Source organism: Bolinopsis microptera, chromosome 3, assembly GCF_026151205.1.
Source record: "Bolinopsis microptera isolate Bmic1 chromosome 3, MBARI_Bmic_1.0, whole genome shotgun sequence".
In the NCBI taxonomy this organism is placed as follows: domain Eukaryota; kingdom Metazoa; phylum Ctenophora; class Tentaculata; order Lobata; family Bolinopsidae; genus Bolinopsis; species Bolinopsis microptera.
In genome coordinates, this window is record NC_087074.1 from 1,213,152 (window position 1) to 1,228,234 (window position 15,083).

Here is a 15,083-nt window from a genome sequence, read left to right on the forward strand (position 1 = left end):
TGGGTCAGAATACTTACATAATACATAATAATGTAATACAAGAACATGATAAATTGAAACTGTGTTGAAATTGAATGTTTAGTAGCAGTTTTCAGAGTAATACAGCGACAAGAAAGAAACTGGATTTTGGAAAACACAAAAATCCGACATTTTCAATTTAAAACTATAAAAATATTATATAATAAGAACAGATCTACACTCTACAGTGGCTATTTACAAAGACTAAGAAACTGAGTTGCATTTATATAAAGAACTTATTATTACATAACATACCACTATCAAAAACCAAACATGTATATTTCTACAATCAATGTGATTGAGTAAAAACTTTCGCACAATTGACCTGGTTAAGAATGGGAATGTTAGACACATATTTTTTATTTATTTTAAAGTAACGTCATCTCTCCTGATAAGCTTCTTTCAACGACTATTAACGGTATAATTAACGGAATAATTGGCAACTTTAACTGTAACTGTGCGAGAGAAAATATATAAGGAAGGTAAGTTGTACGGTCCATGGCTGAATGCCATTAATCATGTCGTCACTGTAACTCTTATTAAACTAATAGATGTCTTACATCCCGATTCCCGAGCCTAACCATATAACCCATCAAGTACAAAATTAAAACTTACTTGATCTGAAAGCTGATAAAGGGCGTTAAAACGTATAAAAACAGTTAAAAATAACAATTCATCCAAACTACATCTTGCTACATAATTAATAACTCAAAAGACAAAAAATGTTTAATTTACCATTCAACACTCACTCAATCAATATTTCTTTACTTCACCAACGTCCCGGTCAACAAATGAAACGGAGCTAAAAAACAATCGCTTGAAATATCTCGTCTGATGGATCAATTAATCTGAGTTTAAGATATTTTGCTATTAGAGTATTAGCTACAAAAAAAACGTGTCAAACAGCCTAACAGCAAGATTAGGATCCATTCGATTGACTACTGGTGAAGCAATATTGTAGATATCCTGAGCAGAGGGGCGCTGAGATGGAACCCTATCAACACACCGGTTAATAAGTCTTGTAAAGTCTTGATCCAGTTCATCTGAAACTAGCTGAATAGGCCAGTCGTATTTATCACCATCGATATCCTCACCAAGGATTCTACAGTATATTTCACAATTTTTCTGATGGTCGTTGCTGGAAGAGGCTTGGTCGGCACTGTCATCGTATATCGGGTGCTTTCCTAAGAAAAAACGAATGATGGTAATCCCCAGAGACCAGATATCAATTAACTCATTATACGTGGCAGGACCAACCATAGATTCGGGTGCAAGATACAGTTGATGACCGGCTGCAACTGAGTGGATCTTAAGTTCTTCCTTGGATATTTCTTTGGTAGAACCGAAGTCGATGATGGCCAACCGCCGTTCGTTGCATTTCACCATGATGTTGTTTGGTTTGATGTCTCGGTGCATGTACGGTTTACCCTGACGATTGGCCCCGTGAGCCAATTGTAATCCATTGCTAATGTCTCTCAGCATCATGTATCCTAAACAAGTTCGCTCTTCAACATTCAACCTTGCTAAATCGCAATAGAAGTTATCTCTGCGCATGATTTCTAATAAGTCTTTGTCCATTAGATCTAGGATCAGCCAGGCTGATTTGGAAAACTGAATGTAACCATGAAACCGAACTATATTTGGGCAGTTCCACCCAGTTGCTTCCTTCAAAAAGTCCATTTCCCTCTTAAATGCAAGCTTTGGGCGATTGCTTTCGTCATCGAAATCTATCCTGTCTATCTTTTTGATAGCATAACGGTCATCTCTGTATTTAGCTTCATAAACAGTGCCCCAGCTTGACTCGCCTCTTTTCCCACTGCTATCGTGGATAAAATCACTCCGCTTCACAGCAACAGTTTCCCCAGTAGTAGGGTCTGTAAAGTCGGATATCTCTGTTACAGCTGGTTTGGTGGCTCCTAACCGCGCGTATAAACTCATACCCTAATGGGAGTGAGCGGTTAATTAGTGATTAGATAATTAGATAATTAAGTAATTAAGTGATTGAGTAATTAAGTAATTAATTAATTAACTAATTAAGTAATTGTGTAATTATGTTATTATGTTATCTATGAAACTGGGTTTACGAAAGGTCTTTTGGTTGGTCTAAAGTCAATGGTGACAGGATATTTAGTTATTCCTTAAACTTAACTTTCATTTATTCTGGAATCGAAAAAAGTTACATCTACTAATTTAAAAGATGAATAATATCTCAGTAAACTTGGTTAATAATAATTACAATTTTATATTTATATTATACAGGTCACAATTTATAATAAATGATACAACACATAAATACAATATTCTGCTACACATTACAGGATGGACCAGAATTAATGAAATGTGTTCAGATGTTGTATTTCTGGTCAGGTTTTGTGACTTAAGAAGTCAGGCTTCATAATTTATAAAGTTATAAAGTTGGAACACAGTGGCGTTGGTATATTGTTTATGTCAATATTTCATTACTTTCTGTCCACCCTGTATGTCATAGGCTCAAATAAATCAAACATTAAAGTAGTGGCAAAAAAGCGTGCCATAAAAAAACGAACGCAAAAATCCAAATATGTCACCTTTCAAAGGTTGACCTTTGACATCACTCTGTACAAAGCCAAAACCTAAATTTATTGAGTATCTTTACTTAAATGGCTACAAAATGTTGGTTATGTAACCTTATTATGATTATAAGTCATGTAAAACTGTCTCAGTATTAATTATAACAACTACAACCTAAAACATAGAAATTTATACAAAATGATTACCAAACCACCGTAACGTATACTACTACTACTACTAATAAGTCCAATATATTGTCTAATCTATAAATTTTCCCATAATAAAGCATTATAATAATAACAAACTATTTACACTTATCAAGTTAATTCTATCTGATTATCTAAGATTTATCACGCAGTCTGATCAAGGCCTCCAATTCCTTATGATGTCCGGTGGTTTCGAGCCAGTCATGGAATCTGGCCTGCAAGGTGGCGGCTAGTTGCACCGTTTGTGTTTCTGACAACTCACATTTCTGCACGTTGTCGTACCACTTGTTGACGCGGTCACGTGCGCGCATCGTGCCTTCTTCGTACTCTGGCGGTAACTTGTTCACCAGGCCCTATGAATGGTTCACGTATGAAATAAGTGTTATATAAATCTGCTGCTCTTATTTGGAGATGAACTCTGTACCAAAGGACAATAACAAATACAGCAGAGCACTGTGTAATTATATAATACACTGTAGTGCAGTACAGTACATTGTAGTGGAGTACACTGTCGTGTAGTACTCGCATACAATTTCAATTCTCGACACACAATACAAACTCGAATATTTAAGTTGAACAAGCGAAGAAGACGTACCGTAGTGGTGCCCTCAGTGTTAAAGGGAATGGAGAAGAGGTGGAACTGTTCTGGAGGGAGTTTCTGATACACTTTACCACTGTCACCTGATCATCACGTGTTACATATTCACGATTTATCACGTGATCAGCTCTATATCACGTGATCAGCTCTATATCACGTGATCAGATCTATATCACGTAATCAGCTATGTATCACGATATCAGCTCTATATCACGTGATCAGCTCTATATCACGTGATCAGCTCTATATCACGTGATCAGCTCTATATCACGTGATCAGCTCTATATCACGTGATCAGATCTATATCACGTAATCAGCTATGTATCACGATATCAGCTCTATATCATGTGATCAGCTCTGTATCACGTGATCAGCTCTATATCACGTGATCAGCTCTATATCACGTGATCAGCTCTATATCACGTGATCAGCTCTATATCACGTGATCAGATCTATATCACGTAATCAGCTATGTATCACGAGATCAGCTCTATATCACGTGATCAGCTCTGTATCACGTGATCAGCTCTATATCACGTGATCAGCTCTATATCACGTGATCAGCTCTATATCACGTGATCAGCTCTATATCACGTGATCAGATCTATATCACGTAATCAGCTATGTATCACGAGATCAGCTCTATATCACGTGATCAGCTCTGTATCACGTGATCAGCTCTATATCACGTGATCAGCTCTATATCACGTGATCAGCTCTATATCACGTGATTAGCTCTATATCACGTGATCAGCTCTATATCACGTGATCAGCTCTATATCACGTGATCAGCTCTATATCACGTGATCAGCTCTATATCACGTGATCAGCTCTGTAACACGTCATCAGCTCTATATCACGTGATCAGCTCTATATCACGTGATCAGCTCTATATCACGTGATTAGCTCTATATCACGTGATCAGCTCTGTAACACGTGATCAGATCTAAATAACTTAGAAATTAACTATCAGTTAAATTACTTAGATTAAAAGTACGTCACCTAGAAGAGACCCACCATCCAGGCACATGGGGGAGGCGGGCTGGTCCCAGAAGTTCTTAACCACACTGAAGGTGGCGTGAGACAGATGTCCTGCTAATCCTCTGTAATAGGTGTTGTACGGAGCCAGGGTGATATCGTTACAACCAGCCAGTAGGAGGGGTCGGGTAGGGGTCAGGATGTAGAGCTTACAACTGTGACAGTTCCTGGGGAGGGTAGGGGTCAGGATGTAGAGCTTACAACTGTGACAGTTCCTGGGGAGGGTAGGGGTCAGGATGTAGAGCTTACAACTGTGACAGTTCCTGGGGAGGGTAGGGGTCAGGATGTAGAGCTTACAACTGTGATAGTTCCTGGGGAGGGTAGGGGTCAGGATGTAGAGCTTACAACTGTGACAGTTCCTGGGGAGGGTAGGGGTCAGGATGTAGAGCTTACAACTGTGACAGTTCCTGGGGAGGGTAGGGGTCAGGATGTAGAGCTTACAACTGTGACAGTTCCTGGGGAGGGTAGGGGTCAGGATGTAGAGCTTACAACTGTGACAGTTCCTGGGGAGGGTAGGGGTCAGGATGTAGAGCTTACAACTGTGACAGTTCCTGGGGAGGGTAGGGGTCAGGATGTAGCGCTTACAACTGTGACAGTTCCTGGGGAGGGTAGGGGTCAGGATGTAGAGCTTACAACTGTGACAGTTCCTGGGGAGGGTAGGGGTCAGGATGTAGAGCTTACAACTGTAACAGTTCCTGGGGAGGGTAGGGGTCAGGATGTAGAGCTTACAACTGTGACAGTTCCTGGGGAGGGTAGGGGTCAGGATGTAGAGCTTACAACTGTGACAGTTCCTGAGGAGGGTAGGGGTCAGGATGTAGAGCTTACAACTGTGACAGTTCCTGGGGAGGGTAGGGGTCAGGATGTAGAGCTTACAACTGTGACAGTTCCTGGGGAGGGTAGGGGTCAGGATGTAGAGCTTACAACTGTGACAGTTCCTGGGGAGGGTAGGGGTCAGGATGTAGATCTTACAACTGTGACAGTTCCTGGGGAGGGTAGGGGTCAGGATGTAGAGCTTACAACTGTGACAGTTCCTGGGGAGGGTAGGGGTCAGGATGTAGAGCTTACAACTGTAACAGTTCCTGGGGAGGGTAGGGGTCAGGATGTAGAGCTTACAACTGTGACAGTTCCTGGGGAGGGTAGGGGTCAGGATGTAGAGCTTACAACTGTGACAGTTCCTGGGGAGGGTAGGGGTCAGGATGTAGAGCTTACAACTGTGACAGTTCCTGGGGAGGGTAGGGGTCAGGATGTAGAGCTTACAACTGTGACAGTTCCTGGGGAGGGTAGGGGTCAGGATGTAGAGCTTACAACTGTGACAGTTCCTGGGGAGGGTAGGGGTCAGGATGTAGAGCTTACAACTGTGACAGTTCCTGGGGAGGGTAGGGGTCAGGATGTAGAGCTTACAACTGTGACAGTTCCTGGGGAGGGTAGGGGTCAGGATGTAGAGCTTACAACTGTGACAGTTCCTGGGGAGGGTAGGGGTCAGGATGTAGAGCTTACAACTGTGACAGTTCCTGGGGAGGGTAGGGGTCAGGATGTAGAGCTTACAACTGTGACAGTTCCTGGGGAGGGTAGGGGTCAGGATGTAGAGCTTACAACTGTGACAGTTCCTGGGGAGGGTAGGGGTCAGGATGTAGAGCTTACAACTGTGACAGTTCCTGGGGAGGGTAGGGGTCAGGATGTAGAGCTTACAACTGTGACAGTTCCTGGGGAGGGTAGGGGTCAGGATGTAGAGCTTACAACTGTGACAGTTCCTGGGGAAGGTAGGGGTCAGGATGTAGAGTTTACAACTGTGACAGTTCCTGGGGAAGGTAGGGGTCAGGATGTAGAGCTTACAACTGTGACAGTTCCTGGGGAGGGTAGGGGTCAGGATGTAGAGCTTACAACTGTGACAGTTCCTGGGGAGGGTAGGGGTCAGGATGTAGAGCTTACAACTGTAACAGTTCCTGGGGAAGGTAGGGGTCAGGATGTAGAGCTTACAACTGTGACAGTTCCTGGGGAGGGTAGGGGTCAGGATGTAGAGCTTACAACTGTGACAGTTCCTGGGGAGGGTAGGGGTCAGGATGTAGAGCTTACAACTGTGACAGTTCCTGGGGAGGGTAGGGGTCAGGATGTAGAGCTTACAACTGTGACAGTTCCTGGGGAGGGTAGGGGTCAGGATGTAGAGCTTACAACTGTGACAGTTCCTGGGGAGGGTAGGGGTCAGGATGTAGAGCTTACAACTGTGACAGTTCCTGGGGAGGGTAGGGGTCAGGATGTAGAGCTTACAACTGTGACAGTTCCTGGGGAGGGTAGGGGTCAGGATGTAGAGCCTACAACTGTGACAGTTCCTGGGGAAGGTAGGGGTCAGGATGTAGAGCTTACAACTGTGACAGTTCCTGGGGAGGGTAGGGGTCAGGATGTAGAGCTTACAACTGTGACAGTTCCTGGGGAGGGTAGGGGTCAGGATGTAGAGCTTACAACTGTGACAGTTCCTGGGGAGGGTAGGGGTCAGGATGTAGAGCTTACAACTGTGACAGTTCCTGGGGAGGGTAGGGGTCAGGATGTAGAGCTTACAACTGTGACAGTTCCTGGGGAGGGTAGGGGTCAGGATGTAGAGCTTACAACTGTGACAGTTCCTGGGGAGGGTAGGGGTCAGGATGTAGAGCTTACAACTGTGACAGTTCCTGGGGAGGGTAGGGGTCAGGATGTAGAGCTTACAACTGTGACAGTTCCTGGGGAGGGTAGGGGTCAGGATGTAGAGCTTACAACTGTAACAGTTCCTGGGGAAGGTAGGGGTCAGGATGTAGAGCTTACAACTGTGACAGTTCCTGGGGAGGGTAGGGGTCAGGATGTAGAGCTTACAACTGTGACAGTTCCTGGGGAGGGTAGGGGTCAGGATGTAGAGCTTACAACTGTAACAGTTCCTGGGGAAGGTAGGGGTCAGGATGTAGAGTTTACAACTGTGACAGTTCCTGGGGAAGGTAGGGGTCAGGATGTAGAGCTTACAACTGTGACAGTTCCTGGGGAGGGTAGGGGTCAGGATGTAGAGCTTACAACTGTGACAGTTCCTGGGGAGGGTAGGGGTCAGGATGTAGAGCTTACAACTGTAACAGTTCCTGGGGAAGGTAGGGGTCAGGATGTAGAGCTTACAACTGTGACAGTTCCTGGGGAGGGTAGGGGTCAGGATGTAGCGCTTACAACTGTGACAGTTCCTGGGGAGGGTAGGGGTCAGGATGTAGAGCTTACAACTGTGACAGTTCCTGGGGAGGGTAGGGGTCAGGATGTAGAGCTTACAACTGTGACAGTTCCTGGGGAGGGTAGGGGTCAGGATGTAGAGCTTACAACTGTGACAGTTCTTGGGGAGGGTAGGGGTCAGGATGTAGAGCTTACAACTGTGACAGTTCCTGGGGAGGGTAGGGGTCAGGATGTAGAGCTTACAACTGTGACAGTTCTTGGGGAGGGTAGGGGTCAGGATGTAGAGCTTACAACTGTGACAGTTCCTGGGGAGGGTAGGGGTCAGGATGTAGAGCTTACAACTGTGACAGTTCCTGGGGAGGGTAGGGGTCAGGATGTAGAGCTTACAACTGTGACAGTTCCTGGGGAGGGTAGGGGTCAGGATGTAGAGCTTACAACTGTGACAGTTCCTGGGGAGGGTAGGGGTCAGGATGTAGAGCTTACAACTGTAACAGTTCCTGGGGAAGGTAGGGGTCAGGATGTAGAGCTTACAACTGTGACAGTTCCTGGGGAGGGTAGGGGTCAGGATGTAGAGCTTACAACTGTGACAGTTCCTGGGGAGGGTAGGGGTCAGGATGTAGAGCTTACAACTGTGACAGTTCTTGGGGAGGGTAGGGGTCAGGATGTAGAGCTTACAACTGTGACAGTTCCTGGGGAGGGTAGGGGTCAGGATGTAGAGCTTACACCTGTGACAGTTCCTGGGGAGGGTAGGGGTCAGGATGTAGAGCTTACAACTGTGACAGTTCCTGGGGAGGGTAGGGGTCAGGATGTAGAGCTTACAACTGTGACAGTTCCTGGGGAGGGTAGGGGTCAGGATGTAGAGCTTACAACTGTGACAGTTCCTGGGGAGGGTAGGGGTCAGGATGTAGAGCTTACAACTGTGACAGTTCCTGGGGAGGGTAGGGGTCAGGATGTAGAGCTTACAACTGTGACAGTTCCTGGGGAGGGTAGGGGTCAGGATGTAGAGCTTACAACTGTGACAGTTCCTGGGGAGGGTAGGGGTCAGGATGTAGAGCTTACAACTGTGACAGTTCCTGGGGAGGGTAGGGGTCAGGACGTAGAGCTTACAACTGTAACAGTTCCTGATCCTGGGGAGGGTAGGGGTCAGGATGTAGAGCTTACAACTGTGACAGTTCCTGGGGAGGGTAGGGGTCAGGATGCAGAGCTTACAACTCTGACAGTTCCTGGGGAGATATATCCTTTGTTGCTGTTCGTATTAAAATCGTAAACATGTAATATAATCATTGTTATAAATTGTGTTTCTCTGATAACGATAAATAGTATTACGAGATCTGATGTTATTGACAAGTCACTTTCTTCAGAAATAAAACTATTATAGTTAGTCATTTCGTCTTTTGTTTACCGACTCTGTTTTAATACTCATGTTACGGGTCATGTGACACACGACTGTAAGTCACACTCCACTTTCATAGGTTTTAGTTCGTAGCACATGATATTTATGTTGAATACTATAACTAAAATATTATGATGATATGTGGACTTTGAGTAGCTCAGATATTTCTATTTTTGTAGAAGTTAATGACCAGCAATTCTACGGAACTACAATCTGTTTCCTTAACTTTATTTATATATCAGGATGCGCATTGTGTCGGAAAGCGAAAGTCAAAATACAGTCAAACTTCTATTCCCAAGAACTGTAGGGGGATAAGATAATTGTATATCATTGATAGAAGAGAATTGTATATTCATTGTCCTTTCACCTTTAAGCCATTGCATTACAAGACCGAAACTTTTAAATGTCTTGGAAAACGCTCAAGATGTTCTTTACCACTGCACTGGCTCAAGAAGGAATATGGTTTTTCTAATTTCTCTTGGTTGTAACTTTAATTTCTTTACCGTCATTACAGGACAAACTAACCTTACTCGACTAAACCAGTGTTACAGAAATACATAATCAACAATCAGCTCTAACAAAAGGAAAATAGAAATCTACCTGAGCACAACACGTCTAGCAATAGATATGATCCTCATATTAATACACCCAGTCAGATACAAGGTCCCAGCTATTTACCTGAGTACAACACGTCTAGCAATAGAGATAATCCTCATATTAATACACCCAGTCAGATACAAAGTCCCAGCTACAGGACCAGTAACCAGGGTAGTCCTAGAACACTGCTTCACAGACACACACTTCATAGAGGACAGCAGGTAGATAGAGGCATCATTACAATGGGTCACGTGGACACGGTGGTTCAGCAGTGTTTCAGGGCTCAGGACCGAGATTTGGCGGGAAACGTACTGCATGGCAAGTAGCCGGTGTTCTTTGGGTGTTTCGTGGTCGTTTACTGTTATCCTGCACCGTGTCAGGGTGTTGGAGGACCCGTTCCTAGGGAGAGGTTTTTTAGCTACTGTTTACTGTTATCCTGCACCGTGTCAGGGTGTTGGAGGACCCGTTCCTAGGGAGAGGTTTTTTAGCTATATGATATATTATACGATATGTAGGTTTAGGAAATAAAGGTAGGAAATAAAGGTAGGGATGTGCTTGAAAATTCACTGCTGATTTGTTTGTGAATCTTACAATAAGATGTACCAACAAAATATATTGATGGAAAGAGTGAAATTAAATTTCTACTCAAAGTTTTATTTCACAGAAAAATCATGTGCCCTACGGAATGAGGGTCTTAAAATCATGTGCCTTAAATCATAACTCATGTGCCGCATTATACATCATGATCACTGCACAATTCACAGTACATACTCGAGACTGATATCTGAGGATCTCCTGAGGGGTCTCCCAGGTTTCTGGTAGACTGTTTTACCGTGCATAAGACACCGCTTACTGGTGAAGGGATTAGCGTGCATGTGATCCAGTAACCACGTGCGGACTTGTTGTGTGTTGTACGTCTGTGTCAACTGAAATGTAGATTGTGAGGGTAATTGTGCTGAATATAGATCTGAGTGGATAAAATTAAACATTTACCTTTTATACAGCACAATGCCACTATATCTATAATACCTTTTCATAGATAGTGTGTGGGTAAAATTTCGTAATTTTATGGTCAAGTACGACTAAATATCAGTAAGTACGTGAAAGAGATTAGTGACTCTGAGAAATTAATGATCCGTATAGTTCACAGTTCACTGGATTCCATTGGCAGGAAAATGGTCGTAAGGCTTCACATTTGTATGGCAACAAAAATATAGGACTTCCATGAAAAATTTGAATCCTTAAAATATGTTGGATTCTTTGTTTCTTTCTTTTTCTTTTTAGCTATGCCGCCTTCAAACCGAGGAGTCCAGCGCAGATTTTGTCACGGAGATTGCGGATTTGTGCACAGATTAACAATGGAAGCCATATCTGGGGCGAGGGGAAGCCTGGAATTAATACCCACCAGGCCCACTAATTTTACTAGTAAAGGCCCAGTGCCTTCCAATGTCAGTTTAATTGCGGATAGGAGACACCAGCTTACCCACACCGGCAGGTAGCAGGTAGCAGGTAGCAGGTACTGATACTGATACATGTATATTAATATTAATAATGTTACAGTACCAGCTACAGTATGCAATATCAAAACTGGGATGGAAGTAGAAGTTCCAACCCCCAAAAAGGATATAAAATGACAGGAACTTAAAATGTTCGTTTTTTTCCGACTCAAAGTACTAAAGTAGGTAGGAGCAATTGAGTGTACCCCTGTGGTAATCAAGGCTGCTTCATACGGTTGTTAACAACTGTCATGATCACACTTTTCTACATCTTTCATAATTACATTATTTAACAACTGTCAAGTATTAACCCTGAAGAAGGATCTCTTTCACACTGCACTGTCATCACAGATTAGCAACACACAAACCTTGCTGAAGGAGCAGACTGTAGCGTGGGCTTGTTGCTGTAATACTTATCAGATTAGCAACACACAAACCTTGCTGAAGGAGCAGACTGTAGCGTGGGCTTGTTGCTGTAATACTTATCAGATTAGCAACACACAAACCTTGCTGAAGGAGCAGACTGTAGCGTGGGCTTGTTGCTGTAATACTTATCAGATTAGCAACACACAAACCTTGCTGAAGGAGCAGACTGTAGCGTGGGCTTGTTGCTGTAATACTTATCAGATTAGCAACACACAAACCTTGCTGAAGGAGCAGACTGTAGCGTGGGCTTGTTGCTGTAATACTTATCAGATTAGCAACACACAAACCTTGCTGAAGGAGCAGACTGTAGCGTGGGCTTGTTGCTGTAATACTTCATGTAAAGGACGAATAGAGTTCTCCGTGTACACTGTAAACATAACACCGAGCGAGGAAACGTTTGCTACACTCATTGGTTGCTGAAATGTGTTTGTTAGGGTTTGCTAACTTTTAAAAGAGTTGGGAGAAAACCAAGTCCATAAAATTAGCTATTATGGAAACCATTTCAATATTAAAGAGATATAAATAATTTATAAAACCTTATCAAGAGGGAGTCCTTTGCTATCAGGCTCTGATAATATCTTGATAATATCAGAGAGGAAAGTTTCAATAAACCTGACGTCTATACTTTTCTTCTTAGCTTTGCGGTCTGTCGGGAACTCCTCTGAGATTTTGTGAGTTTAGTAGACTTCTCGGAATAATGGATAAGATATTAACCGTAACACTTATATTGGCACACGATGTATTTGTTACGAACTAAATGTTTCGTCTTCCGGGTGGTGTAGTGGTAACACGATCGCCTCCCAAGCAGAAGACCCGGGTTCAAATCCGGTCGGATGCAAGTCGGCCAGTTACCAAGCTGTGATTTGGTACAGCTTCGGCTGGTGATACACACTCTCTGACTCGTAGGACTAACCCACCTACAGCTAGTATAGTGCCTCGGCACAGAGTGGCTTAGGGTTACTGAAAAGGAGATAAGCACCTCAGGCCATCCCAACGTTCGGGAGAGACCTGTATCTTGTTGTTGTAAATTATTCATATCAGAGTGAATTAGATTTTCGTAACATACTCAGTATCTATGCGGAAAATTAGATTCGAAAAATAAGCTATAGAATACACAGCAACAGTGACATTCGTCCAGTTTACCTGATCTAAGTGAAAACTTCTGTGTCTGCATGAGAGTAACATTCTGAGAGTACATGTAAAGTGCAAGATGGACTGTGTTAACACTCACTTTGTCTCTCATCCTGCTTTTTGTGTCTTCTGATGAGCATGCTGAGTATCTGGAATACATTTTGTAAGAGCTTTGTTACATTTGCTGAGTATCTGGAATACATTTTATAAGAGCTTTGTTACATTTGATTTAATTGACCTAAGTAGGCAAAGGAGATAACAATATTCATTAAAATGTAATTGTTATTGAATAGCTACTTTGCTCATACCTGTCATCCCACGCAGAAGTGTCTTTTGTTGGCATGCAAATGTGACGACAAGACTCAAAAAACAGGCAGGCTAAATCTGATGTCATGTTGAAATTACGCTGAGCATAGCTTTCCCAAATAGCATAACTGAAACAAATTAGTATTGATTTATATCCTACCAGAGCATTCAAGGCATATTATTTTCAAGAAACAATGAAAATAATCGGATGTAAATTTGTGAGTAAGAAATTTTAAAAATTTGATTACTTACCACACATTTGGCCAGCCATTCTTTCCTTTTGTTCTACAGTACATTAGGAATTTTGAGAGGTTTTCAGCTGTGCCAAAAGAGGCAGGAAATCCAGCCAGTATTCCATGCTTGAATATGTCCTGATTTGGCCACACCAACACCCTTGGCGTGTCAACATGCATCGTATCTGGTCTTGTTCAACACTTGACCTGATCCACCACGAACTTAGTGGAACTAAGTGTTGGTATCCATTGCTAAGAGTTACATTATGTGATTTAATCTGTCAGATTGGGGCTCATGGAAGTTGGGGGACTGTTTTGGAGCGTCCAGAGGCGTCTGATTGATGAGGTGGGTACTCTTCTTTACAGCCGTATATTGGAAATTCTCAATTTGACAATACTGGCACTTGGCAGAGCAGCAAATACGTGGGGACCTTACAGAAGCTTTTAAATTAACAAGTGGTTTGACTGATTATGGATCAGGGATGTTTAGAATTATAGCAGGTCTTAATCTTGTTGCAAGCAATAGATGTAGTAGAAGTTAAACTAAAATCAAGAATGTCCAGAAGTCTTCTCTCCCGGAACGAGTTATTCCATATTGGAACAAACTCCCTCCGGATGTCAAGAACTCTGTGACAGTTTTAGGCTTTAAAATTAAATTAGAAGGAATTAAGAAAGATATGATTTCTGGAAGTATTACAAATGATTGCTTTTTTTGGAATGTTTCTAATGAAGTTTTAGTAAGAATTGAGGGAGCAAGTTATGTCAGTAATAAAGTGAAACATAACGATTATCTTTGGTTTCATCATTATTTGGCAAAGAAGCATTTTATCAACCTTTATTCCACTTGGAAGTTTGATTTTTAGGTTTTTAAAATAGGATAAAGTTTTGATACATTTTTTTTAAATATTGTATTTGATAAATATTTAATGTTGGTGGGGAAATGTATATTATATATTTTTAAATGTTTATTATATATTTTTTCACATAGTGATGATGATGTGATGTCATAAATTTTACTTTACTTTACTTAACCTAACTTTACTTAACCATTTGTATTACAGCCATACTGTATTTGTATTACAGCCCTACTGAGATGTAACAACTGTCAACGAAATGCAAATTGGTATCATATCATCACTTATACTGTATATATGCAGAATTCCCCGTTCTCATAAGAAAGAGAGGAACATAGTCACAAAGACAATTTAAACTCAATACCTTGCTTAACTTACACTATGCACCACCACTATCGAGCCAGTCTAACGATCGAAAGAACGTAATCGATGTTTGGATGAAAGGGGGGGGGGGGGGGGTAGGGGGTTGCCGAATTCCAAATGACATTGAATCTTGTCATGGTATCAACTCATTCAGTACACATGACACATGTGACATATACAGGAGCGTACTGTTAATTGTATCAATATAGGATTTTAAAATTTATATTCAAAATCTAAAATGCAGCATGCAGTCCCAGGAAACCTTACTAGCTAAGTAAACATGAATTGCGCCCGTTAGACCATAGGCGGACCATGTGCATCAGTTTAGAGTTCGAATTGTAATCAAATTTACACAGCAATAGTAAATAATTTAGAGATGCTTCGATCAGCTGGGTAGGACATTCAAATGTCAAACAGTATATATACAATAAAGTAATTCAAGTGTTGCAATTGGCAGAGCACAATACAGAGGTAACGGAAATTGTCCACTGCTACCAATATTATATAATATGAAGTATCAAAAATCAAATATATACACAACTACTCCATCATAGGGGCAGGGATGAGGTTATAAGAAACTTCTGATAGTGGTTTCTCATATTTGCTGTCCATTTTTTTCCCTCTGGAAAGTAAAAGAGATAAAAACTTCCGGTTTTTTGCAAAATTTTCACCGTGTAAAAATAAAGTTTCCTCCTCAGGA

At 42.2% G+C, this 15,083-nt stretch overlaps 2 protein-coding genes across 2 annotated transcripts; both read right to left on the bottom strand.

Annotated features, from left to right (window-relative positions):
* Nucleotides 1–900: 900 nt before the first annotated feature.
* On the bottom strand, nt 901–1,956 carry LOC134812424 (myosin light chain kinase A-like). The gene has a single exon (XM_063819834.1). The coding sequence runs from the start codon at nt 1,954–1,956 to the stop codon at nt 901–903; it is 1,056 nt and encodes a 351-aa protein (XP_063675904.1).
* A 414-nt stretch (nt 1,957–2,370) lies between these two features.
* Nucleotides 2,371–13,420, bottom strand: LOC134812426 (TBCC domain-containing protein 1-like). The gene is made up of 11 exons (XM_063819836.1): nt 13,186–13,420; nt 12,936–13,061; nt 12,640–12,776; nt 12,033–12,157; nt 11,784–11,912; nt 10,346–10,500; nt 9,656–9,973; nt 9,578–9,610; nt 4,390–4,577; nt 3,370–3,455; nt 2,371–3,127 (listed from the first exon to the last, which is right to left on the bottom strand). Exons 1-11 carry the CDS (start codon nt 13,344–13,346, stop codon nt 2,909–2,911), a joined length of 1,677 nt encoding a protein of 558 aa, XP_063675906.1. The 5' UTR covers nt 13,347–13,420; the 3' UTR covers nt 2,371–2,908.
* Between the last annotated feature and the right edge of the window lie 1,663 nt (nt 13,421–15,083).

What these genes read in the sequence shown, in the direction of transcription:
- LOC134812424 (XM_063819834.1), bottom strand. Translation starts at nt 1,956, where the DNA reads ATGAGTTTATACGCGCGGTTAGGAGCCACCAAACCAGCTGTAACAGAG.
- LOC134812426 (XM_063819836.1), bottom strand. Translation starts at nt 13,346, where the DNA reads ATGCATGTTGACACGCCAAGGGTGTTGGTGTGGCCAAATCAGGACATA. An exon ending in GAAGTTTTCACTTAGATCAG is followed by an intron (nt 12,158 to 12,639) that starts GTAAACTGGACG and finishes ACAAAATCTCAG; the next exon opens with AGGAGTTCCCGACAGACCGC. An exon ending in CTCCCCCATGTGCCTGGATG is followed by an intron (nt 3,456 to 4,389) that starts GTGGGTCTCTTC and finishes CGTGATGATCAG; the next exon opens with GTGACAGTGGTAAAGTGTAT.